This window comes from Eretmochelys imbricata, chromosome 16 (genome assembly GCF_965152235.1).
Source record: "Eretmochelys imbricata isolate rEreImb1 chromosome 16, rEreImb1.hap1, whole genome shotgun sequence".
Taxonomy (NCBI): Eukaryota; Metazoa; Chordata; order Testudines; family Cheloniidae; genus Eretmochelys; species Eretmochelys imbricata.
This window is the reverse complement of record NC_135587.1, coordinates 18,915,109-18,932,057: the sequence shown is the minus strand read 5'-3', so window position 1 is coordinate 18,932,057 and position 16,949 is coordinate 18,915,109. Positions and strand designations below refer to the sequence as shown.

Sequence of the window (16,949 nt, the reverse complement as noted above, 5' to 3'; positions counted from 1 at the left end):
CCAATCTGAAGTCGATGGCTGTCTGTCTATTGATTTTGTAGGTTCATAGATATTAAGGTCAGAAGGGACCATTATGATCACCTAGTCCGACCTCCTGCACAACGCAGGCCACAGAATCTCACCCACCCACTCCTGTGAAAAACCTCTCACCTGTGTCTGAGCTACTGAAGTCCTCAAATCGTGGTTTAAAGACTTCAAGGAGCAGAGAATCCTCCAGCAAGTGACCTGTGCCCCATACTACAGAGGAAGGCGAAAAACCTCCAGGGCCTCTTCCAATCTGCCCTGGAGGAAAATTCCTTCCTGATCCCAAATATGGTGATCAGCTAAACCCTGAGCATATGGGCAAGATTCATCAGCCAGATACCCAGAAAAGAATTCTCTGTAGTAATTCAGATCCCACCCCATCTAACATCCCATCACAGGCCATTGGGCCTGAGTCAGACCCATAGAGCCTGACCCGTTTTGACTATTACCCCTGAGATTTCTCCCACTGTGTTGGAAACTTCAACCAATGTATGGGTGGGATTGGGAGGAACTACCGAGGTCCATAATATAAACCTGGATGGTGAGCAAGGATTTAAATGGCGGGGGAGGAATTGGGAAGGAGACTCTTTGAAAATAAATCAATGCCTTTAATATATGGAGAGAAAGAGCCGCGACGTGTCCCTCCCTCCCCCCACTTTTCAGTGTCTGAGAGTATGTCTACACTGCAGAAACTAAAGACCCATTACAGCAAGTCTCCGAGCCTGGGTCAGCTGACTCAGGCTCACGCTATGGGGCTTACAGCAATGTAGACATTCTGACTTAGGCCGGAGCCCAGGCTCTGAGAGCATCCCCCTCGCTGGGTTTCAGAGTGCAGGATGTCTACACTGCTATTTTTAGCCCCATAGCATGAGCCCAAATCATTTGACCTTGGTTCTGAGACTTGCTACAGTGGGTCATTTTTTTTTTTTTTTTGCAGTGTAAACATACCGTGAGTGCTGGTGTGAGCTATTCAGTCTGATATCCAGAACTCCCCGCTTGAAAAATGCACTGTTCACTGCGCGATTAGTGAAATGTGGTGAGAGTTTAAGAAAGGGAGAGAGTCACAAAGACATTTTCATGCATTGCAGGATTCTGTCTTTCCACTGTTTGACTCCTCTGGTGGCTGTGTGGTTTTGAAGAGATCAGGCTTTGTTGAAGAAGATGCCTTGCAATGCTGCTAATAATAAAAAATCCTGGCTGTGCTAAAGGTTCAGTGTTTTCTTTATAGAGCTGCTAGTCGCCATCAGACAGGATCGTTTGCTTCCATTTTCACACCGTCACGAGGGTATAGATTTGACTCAGTGTTGGACATGCCATGGTCACAGGAAGCAGCAAAATTTTACTTTAATTGGTATGAAAATCTCAGCTTAGTTTTCAAATGGTTTATTTCATCTAGATTCCAGCCTTGTTCATTAGCTGGCCGATTCTAGCGCTCCTATGCTCCAGTGATGGGAAATCCAGGCGTCTAGTTAGCCAAGCCTAGAGCTGAATTGTCCCAGGGGCTTCAACCTCACTTCTGATTTTCCATGCACGGTCATTTACAGGAGCTAGCAGTAGGATTTGCACAAGACAATAGCATTTGTACAAGATTTGCACATGTAAGTCTTTGGCATATGCAAAATCCCATCACCTGGTGCATGGTCTTGCACGCAAATCACTGTGTACAACGCAAAGGTTGCTTTAACGCTTGTTACATTGTGAAGGGGCCCAGTTTGCACATCTTGTCAAGCTGATGTTTCACTGTAGATCTCACAGCTGTGCTTCTCCCATGCGTGCAAGATGGCATGCTCCATAGGAGGAAGCAGATGAGAAGGCTTCAGGTGACTTTGACGTGCAGGGGAATCTTACTTCACTTGATCACTTTACCTTTCCCCCCCATCCTGTTACCAACAATGACTATTTAAATGGTCTTATAGGATGTTATGTAAGTATTGTCACTTAAGATTGTGATTATCATCTCTGATTAATCCTTCTTATGTTGAAAGGCTGTAGAAAGTTTGCACCCAAGGGGATGTCTTGAAAAATTCTGTGCTGTTCAGATTCAATCCAAGCTGACAAGAACTAAAGTTGAGGGAAAAGAGACAGAAGCATCTAGATGACAGGCCATAAATATATTAAAAAATACGGTTAAAGATGTAAAGTATTAGGGGGTAGCCGTGTTAGTCTGTATCCACAAAAGCAAGGAGTCCGGTGGCACCTTAAAGACTAACAGATTTATTTGAGCGTAAGCTTTCGTGGGTAAAAACCCCACGTCTTCAGATGCATGGAGTAAAAATTACAGCTGCAGACATAAATATACTGACAGATTTTCACTCCATGCATCTGAAGAAGTGGGGTTTTTACCCACAAAAGCTTATGCTCAAATAAATCTGTTAGTCTTTAAGGTGCCACCGGACTCCTTTTTGTTAAAGATGTAGTAAGAAATTAGTGTGGTGGAAGGGTTAGAGAAGTCTTTCTCTGCCCTCTGGGCCAGAATTCAGGTAACTGGGGAATTTGGCCAGAGAATGCAATAACCAGGAGAAATCCGATCTCTGTAATGCAAAGACACACTTGGTTACTGTGACTCTGTTTTCAGCACAGGAATAGTTCCACTAAAGTTTTTCCTTGTATTGGAAGAATTCTTTTACAGATGTCTTAACCATTTGCAGTTGGAATGTTAGAGCTTATGTATGTTCAGGGCTCCCGGGGCTATTTTGCAAGATGCTTTACCTTTAAAAGAACTCCAGTGATGGTGCTGAAATAAGCCCCGATCCAGCAAAGCACTTCAGCACATGTTTAAAGTCGCATTGAAGTACATGGGAGTACTGAAATGTTTTTAGGGGTTTGCTGGATTGGGGCCAAAGTGCTAAAAAGTTGTCAAGAGGCTTAGGAGCAAGTACAGACCTGGTCCTTGTTCAGAGTAGCTTACTGTCTGTTTAGTTAACATATAGACAGAGGCTGGGCAGAGATACAGTGATTAAGAATGTCTGGCACATGCCTTTTACACAAGGATGGTGGCGAATGGAGTGAAGAAGGAGTTGAAAGAAGAGGGAGCACTGAGGTGGAAGGCACTGAGTGAGAATGGAGGATAAAGGAAATAAAGAGCTTTTTGGCTCTTCTCAAAGAGTTATGCTGGATGGAACTGGAACGTCAGCTCAGGTAGCAGCTGAATGGAAAGTCAGGACTGTGCTTTCGAAGACTTTCTAAGTCCGTCATACTTTCTAATGCTAATTGAATGTATTGCCCTCTGCTGTTGATCGGTAGAGTTGTGGTGCCTATCTAGTTATTTAACAAGAAGATCTAAGGGCACATGGGAAAGGATGGAGAATGTTTAGGCCAAGATGCTTAAGGAGTCTCAGAAGGGTTGAACGATACAGCTGGCAGAGTCCTGAGCACTCTTGATGTGTGAGTACTGATGCAGAGATTATAGACAGTGATACCAGACATGCTTGGGTGGTTTGCTTACTTGGTTTTAATTGACTGATTCTTGTTTTAAATCCAGCGGAAATACTTTGCACTAGTTCTGAGTTCCCCGATTTGTATTTACTCAACATAGCCAACGTGCTAGATGGTTGTTTTGATTCCCACAGAGCTGCTGCTATCTTCACTTTCTGAAGTGACTCCTGAAGTAGAGTGTTTTGGGGTTTTTTTAAGGATTCTTGATTAGAAGGGAAACAGAAATACTGAATCAGCATTTGCTTTTCTTTTAAGGATTTGGCCATGTACATAAATGAAGTAAAGAGAGACAAAGAGACCTTAAAGAAAATACGTGAATTTCAGAAATCTATAGAAAACTTGGTGAGTTTGAGAATCTTCTCTCTTCCCCCTAGCCCCCAACTTTTTATTTTATCTTTAACAACATACTTGGACTCTCCAGACAAGTATTAACAAATTTCAATCACCTGTACTTATCTTTAAAAGACCCATTTGTATTTGATCAGCCTCTTATTATCTGTGTATTAATTGTGTTCAAATTCCAAAAAAGGGAATCCATTCGATATAAAATCTACTTGATCCTGATATGGGGCTGTCATTTTTTTCCATTGAAAGGGTTTCCCATACTTTATTTCTGCACGCTGCTCATGTTGGGGGACCATCCTTCTCCAAAAATGAATTCTTGCACATCTGGCTGCTGTTTAAAATGTTTTTATTTTGCTGTTAAGCGGGTAGAGAGAGGAGATGAATAAACATTTTCATGAACAAGAGTATAGCCTCGGTATGCAAGGGAAAGAACAGCACAAGTAATATATTCCTAAGCACAGAACTCCAAAAGTATGGACCAGACATCTATCTTTCAAACCATATGAGGGACTGATCTGCTGAAGTCAATGGGGGCTGAGTACACTCAGCACTGTGCACCTCTCTGTCTTATCCTGAGTCCAAAGGACACTGTGGACTTTAATAAATGATTCTTTAACAAACTTGAGACAGAATCCCTAGTTTTCAAGAGAAACCTAAGAAAACTCTGAAGTGGAATGTAGGCCTTTCCAGCTCATAGGTTTTGATTGGAACAGTCATGATAAGCCATGATCTGTATGAGAAATGAGATGCTCTTTAAAAACTGGAATGCGAATGGGTCCTTTAAGCATCTGCTTTTCCCTGCTGCAGTCTGAGAGCTGGTGTGACATGCAGAAGATGAAATGTTAGCAAAGCAGTAATTTCTTTCTTCAAATCAATCTCCCACACACTCTGCTCTGTGTTTAATTTTGTTTCTCTGTAATGGATGTTATGGATTTATTCTCATTATGTATACACAACCCACACACAGCACAGCAATGAAATAACCACAGATTATATGCACAGCTGTATAAAATATGTATTTTTCTGATCAACGGTGAAGCTTCAAGATTTTTTTTTTTTTAAATAAAAAAAAAGAGAACTCTGTTGGTGGAGTGTTTCGTATCACTCAATAACAGTGCTGTATTGAGTAGCATTTGCAAGGGCTTGGGGGCTGAGAGAGATCCATGATTCTGGTCTCTGAATCTGCCCCAAATCTGTGGTTTTGGTTCCAGATGAGATCCAAAATTAGAAGATCTCCATTTTCTGGTTCCAGTGCAGTTTCAATAGAAAAATCTCCTGAGACTAGCTGATCTCATGAGATTTCTGACATCCAGAGTGGAAATCTTGCAAAAATTACTTGACCGCTAAACCTTTGCACCCAGATCCTTGACTTGACTTGTCGTCAAACCCAAACACTAGCCTCGGGCTCCTAACACCACTTGTAGTGTCGTCTTCTATGGTAACTGTCACCTATTGGAATTCCATCTGGCTGTAGGTGATAGTGTTTATATGAATCTCTGCCACTCAAGATACACCCCAGAGTACAGTCTTACGCGAGTGCGTCTTCTCTGTTTACTGTGTCTTTGGAATGTTCTCCCTCTGGGTATTCAAGTCCATCACAGCTAACATTACTGGTGAGGTGATTCACTTCTGGGTTGTGTGTTTTGGTGAGTGGCGGTTCTCTCCTTTGCTAGGGGCCTATTTTGGAATCTGAGCTGGGCTGGGGGGGGCTTTATTGCCCTTTGGAAACGGTCTCTTTTGTTTCTTTACGTTTTGTTCCACATTCAGAAACCTTTTGGGTTCAGAAATAAAAACCTCTCATTGCTAACATACACTTTGCTACCTGCAGCAAGGGAAACTGGAAGAATTCGGGAGGCCAAAGATAGACGGTGAACTGAAAGTCCGTTCAATTGTGAACCACACCAAGCAGGACAGGTAAGTGAATGAAGAAACAAAGAAATGGACAGTGGGGGAAAACAAAGACACCATTCTCCCAGAAAACCAATTTACAAGAAACACCATTCAAAATGCTAAGTGTAGTACAGGGCGCCTTATTGCTATGCGCCTGGAGTAGGGTGACCAGAGGTCCTGATTTTATAGGGACAATCCCGATATTTGGGGCTTTGTTTTATATAGGCACCTATTACCCTGTCCCAATTTTTCACACTTGCTGGCTGGTCATCTTAGCCAGGGGCTCTAATACGGCTTAACATCTGTCTTGGGATCATAATGGGTTTAGATCCATAGGTCATGGGCTCAGTCCCATCTCATGCTGGCCCACCCAGGGGCATTGCCTTACACTTGGTGGCCGGTGTAAGAATTTGAGCTGGGCAAGCTTCTGAGGTTCAGAATGAGGTTCCCGGACCAGGGTGTGTACGTAACCTGCAGGTAGATGATGTGGCTCCCTGTCCCCATCTAGTGGCTGAAGCACAGGAGTTTATCAGTCTGCTACTGCCTTTGAGCCAAAGAAGCTTGGAAAGTAGAAGTTCCCGCTTTTAGGTGCAGAGGCTGCAGGTTCAATTCCCATTGCTGACAACCCACCTAGGGGGAGTTGCATTACACAGAAAAGACCGGGTAGATCATCCCATCTATCCTTCTGCCAATACAGGATTTTTCCTACCTTACATTTTGTAATGCACTGGCCAGTCTAGTTTAAAGAGGCCCGATCTTCTAGAGACCAGAAGTCAGACCGTAGTATGGATTTCAGCTCTCCGCCTCCCAGCAATATAGTGTGTTTGAAACCAGGTGTGGCCCATTATAAGGAGGTGACAGGTAAACTGTGAAATTCATCTCTAGGCCCAGGTTCAGATGCTGACTAGCACTCTCCCAAAGCCTGGAGGGTGTTCACTTCCAGTGTTACTCCTCAGGACCCAGTCATATGTCCCACAATGCCCAGCGGCAGAAGCTTTCAACTCTGATGTTAAATCATAAAAAACTGGCAATTCTAGAGTCCACAAGTTTCATCCACAGTGAAATGCTTAGGTGGTTTTTTGTTACTTTAAATCTCATTGTTTGGGGGGCTAAAGCTCTCTTGGGCTTTGCAAGTGCAAACTCGTCTCTGTTCCAGTTTCGATTCACTGCCAACACGTGGAATTGTAGGACATGTCATTAGCTTAAAGCGACTTACACTGATTTTGAGCCCTACAGAGAGGGGTCTCAGAAGAAAGCCCTGTCTTCTTATTTTTTCAGCAGAGTCAAATAAAGCTGCATCCTATTGAAAGGATTGCGTGTGCTGGGTGGAGCCTTCCAGTGGCTGATTTCAGGGTGTCTCAAACAGAGCTGGAGGGCTTTTTCCTGTATGATTACAGAGTACTGTATGTTTCCTGGAAGTTACCTATAAGTGAAATATACAACAGCTCTTGGGTGCTCTGGATTACAGTTAGAAGAGCCTCAGGAAGCTAAATTGACGTGTCTTCTCACTACATGGCCTGCAGATGAAACACCTTTAAAACCCTCTTTGAGAGCTCAGTCATCACACGAGTCAGAACATTTTCTTATAAAAAGAATGGTTGTTCTGAAGTTTTTCCAAATAAATAAAATTAACCTTCAGTTTGTTTTTCACCTAGTCCCTCGCCCAGTAAGACGATCCATGGGCCAAATTGTCTCCTTATGGTCAGTTGAGTGACACCAGCAGGACATTTGGTCCTATGTTTGCACACGTTTCATTCTCCTTAATTTGGTCATTTCTTAGGATTGCATTAACGCCCAGTGCCTTTAACATTAAATCATTATATAGCTAACAATGTTTTCACTGTCCTGACCAGGCAATAATCTCTGCTGAGCTTTCTGTGAAAGGTGTATATAATTAGATGTGGGATTTGGTCTCTGGCAGGTATTTATTTTTGTTCGATAAAGTGGTGATCGTCTGTAAAAGGAAAGGATACAATTATGAGTTGAAAGAAATTATCGAGCTGCTTTTCCATAAGATGACTGATGATCCCATGAACAACAAGGACATTAAGAAGGTAGGTGGACAGAGCAAGGAACTGGCTTAGCTCTCTTGGACAGCTTTTCATACGCATGCAGGTCAGTGTCCTAGAACACCCCTCTCCCATCGGACTTCAAAAACAGAAATAGTGCTTGTAAAATCAGGACAATCAACCCTTTGACTGCAGGGCAAAGAGCTTAGAAATGAGAGGCTGAGCTGGGTCACCTGACCTGGGGCCTGCAAAAGAGCCCTCAGGAAGTTAGGATGACTTGACTGGAATGGAGGAAGCTGCTCTGTTCTTTTACAGAAGCCACTCTCTGAGAGAGTAATTCACAGACAAATTGGAAAGGATAAAAATGACCTAAAAAAAGAATGGAGGATGGGGAAGAATGGGCAGGACATGCACGTACACACATTCTTATTCCAATTTGCGCATCCGGGTGACTGGGCTTTAGTTGTGTGTGTCTCCTCCGGGGCTCCAAGCTTCATCCTCCCCATGCCTCGGTGCATTTAACAGACTACTACACTAGTATTCTAGATTGCAGATTGTGGCAAGCAAAGAGGCTCTTGCATTCTCAAGCACTAGCTCCTAAGCTGTCATTGTGAGAGGGAACGTGGGCTGGATGGCCAGGTTTATCCTTGCCTGTTGTTCAGAAGAGCTAATGGGAGAGGAACCTCCGGCAGTAACTGTTCTGGAAAAGGCATCTCGGTTATTCCTTCCGAGTCCTGCATGGGAGTATCAATACTGGAGTTCAGATATCCCGGTGGAGAGTGCTGTTTCCCTAAAAATGGCCGACCCAAAGGTCGTGGTGGAAGCCTTTGTCTAGTGGGATCTTAGTAGCTTCTTGGACCTGTCCCTCAGCAGACAGCCCTCGAAGCTGTAGAAAGTGTTTGTTTTTCGGGGTTAGCATGGACATGGCAGGCTCTTTGCATTGGGTACGCTCTTCTAAACCAAGCTTCTCTGTCAGAGATGCATATACTTTGCCTGGTTTGGGGCTGAGGTGAGGACACAGAGGAAGATTGGCATCCCAGGAGATCCTTGGCAGCTTTGGCCACCCCGTTAGTGTGGTCCAGTGTACGGGATAGCAACAAGGGAGCTGTTCTGCCATTTTGAAAATAATTAGTGGCTTTGTTGCTGTGATGTTGAAGAAAGATTGCTAGCCTTGTGTTTTAATGAATTGTGTTTCCACTTTGCTCTCTTATGCTTTCTAGTCTCATGGAAAAATGGTAAGCAACCACGAGATCCACTTTATTTTCTTTAATATTGTAGTGAACTGGCTAGTGTGTATATGCACCACTGCCTTCTGCAGGGCAGGTTGGATGTGTGTCATAGGCTCTATATTGCTGATGGTGAATGGAGAGTCTCCTTTAGCTTTAATGGCAGGGACCTGAGCTTTTGGAGCTGCAGGATCTGCTTTCTCTCCCATCTGCTGCCATGAAATTCTGGTTGATGATGATGTGCACCAGGGTCCACCATAAAGTCATTTATTGCAATGTACAATAGAGATACAAAGTTGGTCTTCGCACCACTCCCCTGCTTTTATCACCAGAAAGGTCCATTGTAACCACAGAGGCAAGTAAAGAGAACACCTTAAAACAGATTACAAATGGACCTGAATTAACCCCCACCCTCCCAGGATGTTGTTGCTTAAGCATTCAGCACAAAGAGGTGAGGGAGAAATAACTAACATCTGATCATTTCTATTGGTTTGTTGTTGCAGTGGTCATACGGGTTCTACCTGATTCACCTTCAGGGAAAGCAGGGCTTCCAGTTTTTCTGCAAGACGGAAGACATGAAGAGGAAGTGGATGGAGCAGTTTGAAATGGCAATGTGAGTGTTTTAAGCTTCCCTGCAAAAATCCTCTCTGGCTGCACACCATTGCCACTAATGAAACATGGCCTGGTCAACTCAGTTTCTAGTTCTCAGAGCCCAGGGCTCTGATCTACAACTCTCACTGACTTCCATAGGATTTCCATGCACAAAGAGTTTCTGGAAATGGGCCTGATGTGATAGCATCTAACCAAACGGTTCATGCAAAAAGCGCGTGCGGTGAAGATGTCTGTAGAAATTGCCACCTTGGGAGAAAACCTATGGCATCCAACGTTGAGCATGTATTTGACCAAATAACCAGAGTTAAGGGCTAAAATCTGCACAGATAGTCAGCACAAGGGTGTTGCATCCTACTTAAGCCCTATTTTGAGGACATAAGTTGTGCATAGGTTTCATATTGCCTTCTGCACAGTGGTGAATTCTAGTTAAAGACTGACATAGGCGGGAAAGACAGGATCATGTGTGAATATATCAATGAAAGTTTAACACACCATACACAACCCCTCCATCAGCTAGCCCCAAATGATTCTCTAATTCTTTCACTCTTGTGCGAGATCTTATACCATGCTCAGTGATTTCAAAACTTTGACTGAAATCCAGACAGTAGCTGCAACCAAAGACCGTAGAACTCAGAATGTCTGACCAGGGCAGGTTGATACAACTTTGGGGGTTTGTCTTTTGTTTTGTTTTTTCCCCTCTTTGGAATTAGGTCCAACATTAAGCCAGAAAAAGCCAGTGCGAATCACCACAACTTCCAGATGTACACGTTTGAAAAGACGACCAACTGCAAAGCGTGCAAGATGTTTTTAAGGTGAGCAATGCTCTTCTAGATGAAAAACTTTTTTAAAAAACATGTCTATTTAAAAAAAAAAAAAAGGGTAATTGCTCATTCATTATTGCCCTGGTCTTTTACCCAGTCGAGAAAAGATGTGTGAGTTGGAAAGGGCTAGGTATCTGAGATTCTCTGACTTACCGTTTGTCAGCTGGAGCCTTTCAGGCTATGGCGAATTTGGAATCTGCATTGCTGCTGCTGTTTTTCCATTATTTTTCAAGCGTATGATTGTAGGGCTCTAGCTGTGATAACAATACTGCAAATGGTGGCAGAGAATCCCACACCATAGGCCCTTTCGCCCTGACCCGGGAGAACAAATTTGGGTGGGAACAGGCTGTGGTTTTATCGGTATTTCATGCACACACCTGCCCAGTGTTAACCTGACAGGTGTCCTACATTTGCCACTCCCCTCTCTGCCCCTAAGATGGAGCCATCTTTGTTCCGCATTTACTTTGGCCCACAAAAGGGGAGATTTTCAAAGGCACAGTGGGCAGTGAGGTGCCCAACACCTGTTGAAGGTCAATGGGGATCCCAGCCTAATACTCTTCCACAAACCATGCCCTCATGTCACCAACCGGGATGTTAGCTCTGCAGTATCACGGTCACACCACTCAGCCACTCCCTGTGTGGAACAGTTGGGCCCATGGGCGTCTTCCAGCTCTCCAGGCTTGTGGTTGTGTTTTAACTCATTAATCCACACCAAGCCTGGCTGTATTCTCACGTTGGGGGCAGCCCACTGACCTGACACCCCACTGCTGTAGCATCGCAGGCAGGCTGATCCAGTACGGGAGCAACCAGGAGTTTTCTTGACTGTTTCCCCATCCCCAGATCTGGATTCTGCGTAGCCTTCCATCCTCTGGGGAACTCCATATTAAACACAGAGGGTCTACTATCTAACACAGGGATTTTCAACCTTTTTCTTTCTGAGGCCCCCCCCACAACATGCTATAAAACTCTGTGGCCCACCTATGCCACAACAACTAGTTTTCTGCATGTAAAAGCCAGAGCCGGTGTTGGGGGGTGGGGGAAGCAGGGCAGTTGCCTGGGGCCCCACGTCACAGGGGCCCCCCGCGAAGCTAAGTTCGGCTTCAGCCTCAGGTGGCGGGGCTCAGGGCCCCGGACTTCGGCCCCTTGTGGTGGGGCTTCGGCTTTCTTCCCTGGGCCCGCGAGTCTAACGCTGGCCCTGCTTGGTGGCCCCCCTGAAACCTGCTCACAGCTCCCCAGGGGGCCCCGGACCCCTGGTTGAGAACCACTGATCCAACAGACATTTCACGGGGACACAATAATGGGAAACTGTCATGTGTGAGCTCTTTGTAACTTAAAATTCATACTTCTGGCTAGATGTTTTCAACATCTAAAATGGGTTTGTCTTTTTTTATTCCCTCTTTTCCTTTCCTCTGCTCTCAGTTCACACCTAACTCCCAGACTTCCAGCTCACCTCTGCTGTATCGCATAAATGACCCTAATGATCAGGATGGCCTAGTAGCTATAGGAGTTATAAGTCCATGCCCCTGCCCCATTGCTCTGGGAAAGCAGGTATAAGTATTTGGCCATTTGACAGGAAACAGAATCCTTTATGCATCATTGCAGAATTTCAGCAAGGAGCAAGAATTGCTGGCCTGAGGCTATAGATAAATCTTGCATGCAAGGACCACACGCTGAAGCTATAACCTGCCCAGGGGGACTGCTTGTTGCCTGGCCTACCCAATTGCAAATGAAATTTATCATTAGCTCAACAAATGTTGCATTAAGAAACTTCTTGTGCATATAGAATTGTCTGAATTATCACTGTTGGTCTGTATATGCTATTCTGAGAACCTCTCCATGGGCAATCTTATGGGATTGGTTGGAACATCAATAACATTTAATAGCTAAACCAATCAGCATTCAAATAAACACTGTATCCATGTGGGTTTTTGCCATACAGTCCTGCAAGCTCATGATCTGGTAACTAATGACAGGCTATCATTTAGTAATAGGTCTTTGCGCTTATACTGCATATTTCATAGGGGGAATTTGAAAGCACATCACAAGCAATTAGATTTCAAAAACCACCTCTCCATCTCTGCCTCCTGAGGTTGGATAAATCCTATTATCCCCACTTCACAGATATGTAAACTGAGGCACAGGGAGGTTAAGTGATTTACCTAAAGTCAAGTGGCAGAGCTGGGAATAAATCCCAGGAGTCTGATAAATGGAGCACATTTCTTACGGAGTTTAACTACACCAGAGATACATCCTCCCTTCAGTGTGATACCCATCACTGGCAGTATAACTTCCTGCCCAGTGTAGGTTTGTCTATATTAACACTGTAGGAGAGTCTGGTTCTTTTTAAACACAGATGATACGCTCTCCTCCCGTTTGTTCGTGTGTTCCCACTGACTGATTTGATACCTTTTCTTAATCCTTCACTGCACAAAAACACCAGTACTTATTGCTGGGATTTGAGGCTCAATGAAAGTTTTTATTGAATGAATGGTTTCAGAGTAACAGCCGTGTTAGTCTGTATTCGCAAAAAGAAAAGGAGTACTTGTGGCACCTTAGAGACTCACCAATTTATTTGAGCATAAGCTTTCGTGAGCTACAGCATACATCAGTATGCATCCGATGAAGTGAGCTGTAGCTCACGAAAGCTTATGCTCAAATAAATTGGTGAGTCTCTAAGGTGCCACAAGTACTCCTTTTTTTTTTTATTGAATGAATGTGACCTTCTCTGCTTGAAAATGGCTGAGATTTTAGCCCAACATTATGACCTCAGCTGTACAGCCTTCTGCAGATATACAGCAAGCTCAAGTGTTGACTTTTGGCTTTCATCAGGTGGTGTTTGGCCTTCCATAAGGGTGTAGCTTTCGTAGGTGAATAGCTTGCAGGGATGGTAAAGGAATATGGAGTCTACTCACTGCTAAGTGAAGCTCCAGATTAGAGGTGACTGCAGGTTACCATCTGATGAATCCGGGGCCCTGACATGAAATGAGCTGTTGGTTTCAGTCCGCTTCCTAGGGGACACATTCCCACGTTGCAAAAGTCACGATTGTTGTTGGCACAGATACACCCACATGGGCCACCATCAGCAGAGAAACTGAGGAATGAATGAAGGAGAAGGCTGAGCTACCATCATCTCCCCAGATGCAGAGCCTACCAGCTCAGAGTAGAGGCACATTTCCTTCCTAGTGCTCTTATTCCTGCAGGTTGGATACACTGAAGGATTGCCCATCTGGCACCTTTCACATATGTTAGTCACTAGCAAAAAAAATAGTAAAAAGTTAACAGAATAAATTATCATGCAAGAAGTAAAACAAACAGGTAATTGGGGAGGAATATCAAGGAGGGGACTGTCATGAAGAAAAATCGTAAATTTCCAACTTCTCTTTTCACAGAGGAACTTTCTATCAGGGCTATCTTTGCATGAAATGTGGAGCAGGTGCTCATAAAGAATGCTTGGAAATTATTCCTCCCTGCAAGATCAGTAAGTCTTTTGACCTTCTAGCTGTTTTTAAAAGGGCTCGGCTTCTTATGAATGAACTGATAGATAAAAGTTGTTTTCCTTTTAGCATTAAATGTCATCCACTGTTTTATGTCCATTTCTGACTAGTTAAGAAATTTTTTAAAGAGCTTTCCATCCTCTTCCTAGTATGGTAACTTGCTGTGTGTAGCTCTTGTGTGTGTCTGTGTACGTATATGTATATGTATGCGTGTATATGTATATATGAATGTGTATATGTGTATTCTGACTATTTCAAGTAGTCCCCCATAGTAAATATACATATATTTCAGGGGACTACTCAAAATACAGTAAAGGACCATAAAGCCAGCGAGCAAGTTGGAAAAATACGTAATAATCCCGACCATGCATCGGGTGGGATCTTGCAACCAACTGACTGATTCGCTGAAGCTAATGTTAGAAGAGACTTACTGTAGTAGGACATGAAGTACAGGATATATAGATCCGATTCAGGAGCAATCTTGAGATTCCTACCCGAACAGATGTTGACTGGGAAGCCGCAGAGTTGGGCTGCTGGTTGTGGGAGGCAAAGGGGTAACTGAAGGTAATTTACTGCACTGTTTAATACCCCTTCTGGACTAAGTCTTGTCAAACCAGTCTCCTTGAGAAGAGGAAGTATTCTTCCCCCCAGGTGAAGGTGAAAGTGTTGCTGCTTAGATAGCAACAAGGATAGGAAAAAGGACAACAATGAAGGAAAATTTCATCAGACCCCCTAAGTGGGTAGGGGGAAGGAGGTGAGAGACAGAATGTGTGTGTGTAATGGAGACAAACAAATAGGCTGTCAGTAGATGGCTCCATGGGGTACTATCTTTACATCTGCAACTGCTCTGATGTGGTGGTTGGTGGGGATGCAGTTCTTCGTCTAATTTCTAACGGGCATTTGGGCAATATAACCACACAATGCTCTTTCTCTCTCACCCCCCAAGCCCCCACCACACACGCAGCCGGGCACAAATCCGTAGGGCACGGCTCAGGATGTGTTTGTTACCAAAGAGTTGTTTGCAGGCCTGAGGTGCGTTGGTGGAGCTGGGTGTGATTTGGGGCCTGATCCACATCCCAGTGAGGTGGATGGAAAGGTTCCTACTGACTTCAGTGGGTGTTGGAGCAAGTCTGTAGTGCCTCACTTTTGGTCCCTTCTCTCAAGATGATGAGTTATGCTATGGAGTAGAGGGAAGTGCAAAACAGAGGGTTGTTTCCCCCTAAATTTAACCAATTATTTTAACATTTATTTTCAGGCTCTCCAGCGGACCAGGTACGTTTGTTTCATTCCCTCCTAACTCCCTGTCAGGTAGGGGCTGTGGGGGCATCTGTGTTTCACTAGTCCAGATTGAATTACAGCTGTGAGCTTTCAACTAGCGCTGGAGGGAACATGGGCCTTGGGGAGGGCCCCCAGCCTCCACTGCAAATGTTACTTCGGGTAATATCCATGTTGCATCATCCTAAGAACCTGATCCTACAAGGAGCTGATCACCCCCAACTTCCTTTCACTTCAGTGGGATTTTGGGGATCTGAGCACCTCACAGAATAAGTGCTGGTAACAGATGTCCTTTATTTTAGACCAGAATTGGCCTGTTCCACATGGGTCTGGCCTGTCATCTGTGGTGATCACTGTCCGATGTGCTGACTCTCAATGCTATAATGACTCTGCATTCGGAACTATCATAGATGGAGAACTTGGGCAGCAGGATAAATTTTCACCCCAGTATTTCCCCTGCTAAATTGTGAAGGTTCCTCATACAGAGAATGGAAAACTTCCTGTCCCTAAAGTGAAGAATTATGGGTAGATATAGCATGATATGCCCCTTGCCTTAGGAAAAAATTGAATCCAGTAGTAACTGCACAGGGAGCTTTGTGGTAATCAGAGCAAGAGCAGAGGTTACTATGGTACTTCAGGGTGTCTTATTTTATCTTTAAATACATTCAGTTGCTATAAGTTTTATTGACCATAAACTGTTTTCTGTCTTTGCAGGACTCATTAAATACAGGACCTGGTAAGGGCGGTGTTGGTGTTTTGTCAATGGGTAAAGTAGGGGAGGCAGCACTGGTTCAAAGTGGTTGATAAAGGCAAATTTTGGAAGGGGCTGTCATACAGTGTTTGCACCTAAAGCCTGGTCTACACTTAAGTTATACTGGTACAACTATGTTGGTTGGGGGGGTGATTTTTTGCCAACATAGTTATGCCACTAAAACCCTACACTTATACTAGCATGAAGGTGCCTTATACCAGTTTAAGCACTCTTATACCAGTATAACTACATCCACACTAAGGGTGGGGCGTGGTGTTTGTTTTTTGTTTTTTGCTGCTTTAACAGTACCAGTATAGGGCTGGTCTACACTGAAAAGTTACATCGGCAGAGCTACATCTCTCGGGGTGTGAAAAATCCACATCCCTGAGAGATGTAATTAAGCTGACCTACCTCCATTGTAGACAGCACTAGGTCGTTGGGAAGAATTCTTCCGTCATCCTAACTACCGCTTCTCAGGGAGTTGGATTAACTAGAGTGATGGGAGAACCCCGCCCGTTGCTGTAGTAAGTGTCTACACTGAAGCATAGTTGTAGCACTTTAAGGGTGGGCGTAGCCATATTTAAAGCAGCAAAAGTTTCTTATGTAGACAAACCTTAAGAAGCCAGGAGACTGGGGTAACCCTCATTCTGCTCACAGGCATGTGCCCTCACAGTTATGGTGGAGATAGAGGAGGATGGTCCAATGGTTTGAGCACTAGCTTAGGACTTGTGAGACCCAGGCTCAAGTCACTCTTCCACCACAGACTTGCTGTGTGGCCTTGGGCCAGTCACTTAGCTGCCTCTCAGTTCCCATGTGTATCATGGGGACAACAGCGCTGCCCAGTCTCCCAGGGATTGTGAAGATAAATACATGAAAGACTGGGAGGTGCTCAGATTCTCTGGCAGTGAGGGCTGTATAAGTGTGGTTGTATTGAGGTTGTGATAACTCACTCTGTAGCTCCTGATGTTATCTTCTGTCAGTATCATTATTCACTCTGGTCCCTGTTACATTTTCCCTTGTTCAAGATTAATGCAGATCAGGGCCCTGAGATAGTCCTGAATGCCCCA

The 16,949-nt window shown here is 44.3% G+C and overlaps 1 protein-coding gene across 1 annotated transcript in view; it reads left to right on the top strand.

Moving 5' to 3' along the window:
- The window catches only part of VAV2 (vav guanine nucleotide exchange factor 2), a 310,317-nt gene that overhangs the window by 280,334 nt on the left and 13,034 nt on the right, over positions 1 to 16,949 (top strand). The window contains exons 13-21 of the mRNA XM_077836255.1: positions 3,715 to 3,801; positions 5,633 to 5,718; positions 7,616 to 7,748; positions 8,924 to 8,938; positions 9,433 to 9,542; positions 10,252 to 10,353; positions 13,752 to 13,840; positions 15,112 to 15,128; positions 15,846 to 15,867. Of these exons, the coding sequence (XP_077692381.1) occupies positions 3,715 to 3,801; positions 5,633 to 5,718; positions 7,616 to 7,748; positions 8,924 to 8,938; positions 9,433 to 9,542; positions 10,252 to 10,353; positions 13,752 to 13,840; positions 15,112 to 15,128; positions 15,846 to 15,867 (661 nt within the window). The remainder of the gene's footprint in view (positions 1 to 3,714; positions 3,802 to 5,632; positions 5,719 to 7,615; positions 7,749 to 8,923; positions 8,939 to 9,432; positions 9,543 to 10,251; positions 10,354 to 13,751; positions 13,841 to 15,111; positions 15,129 to 15,845; positions 15,868 to 16,949) is intronic.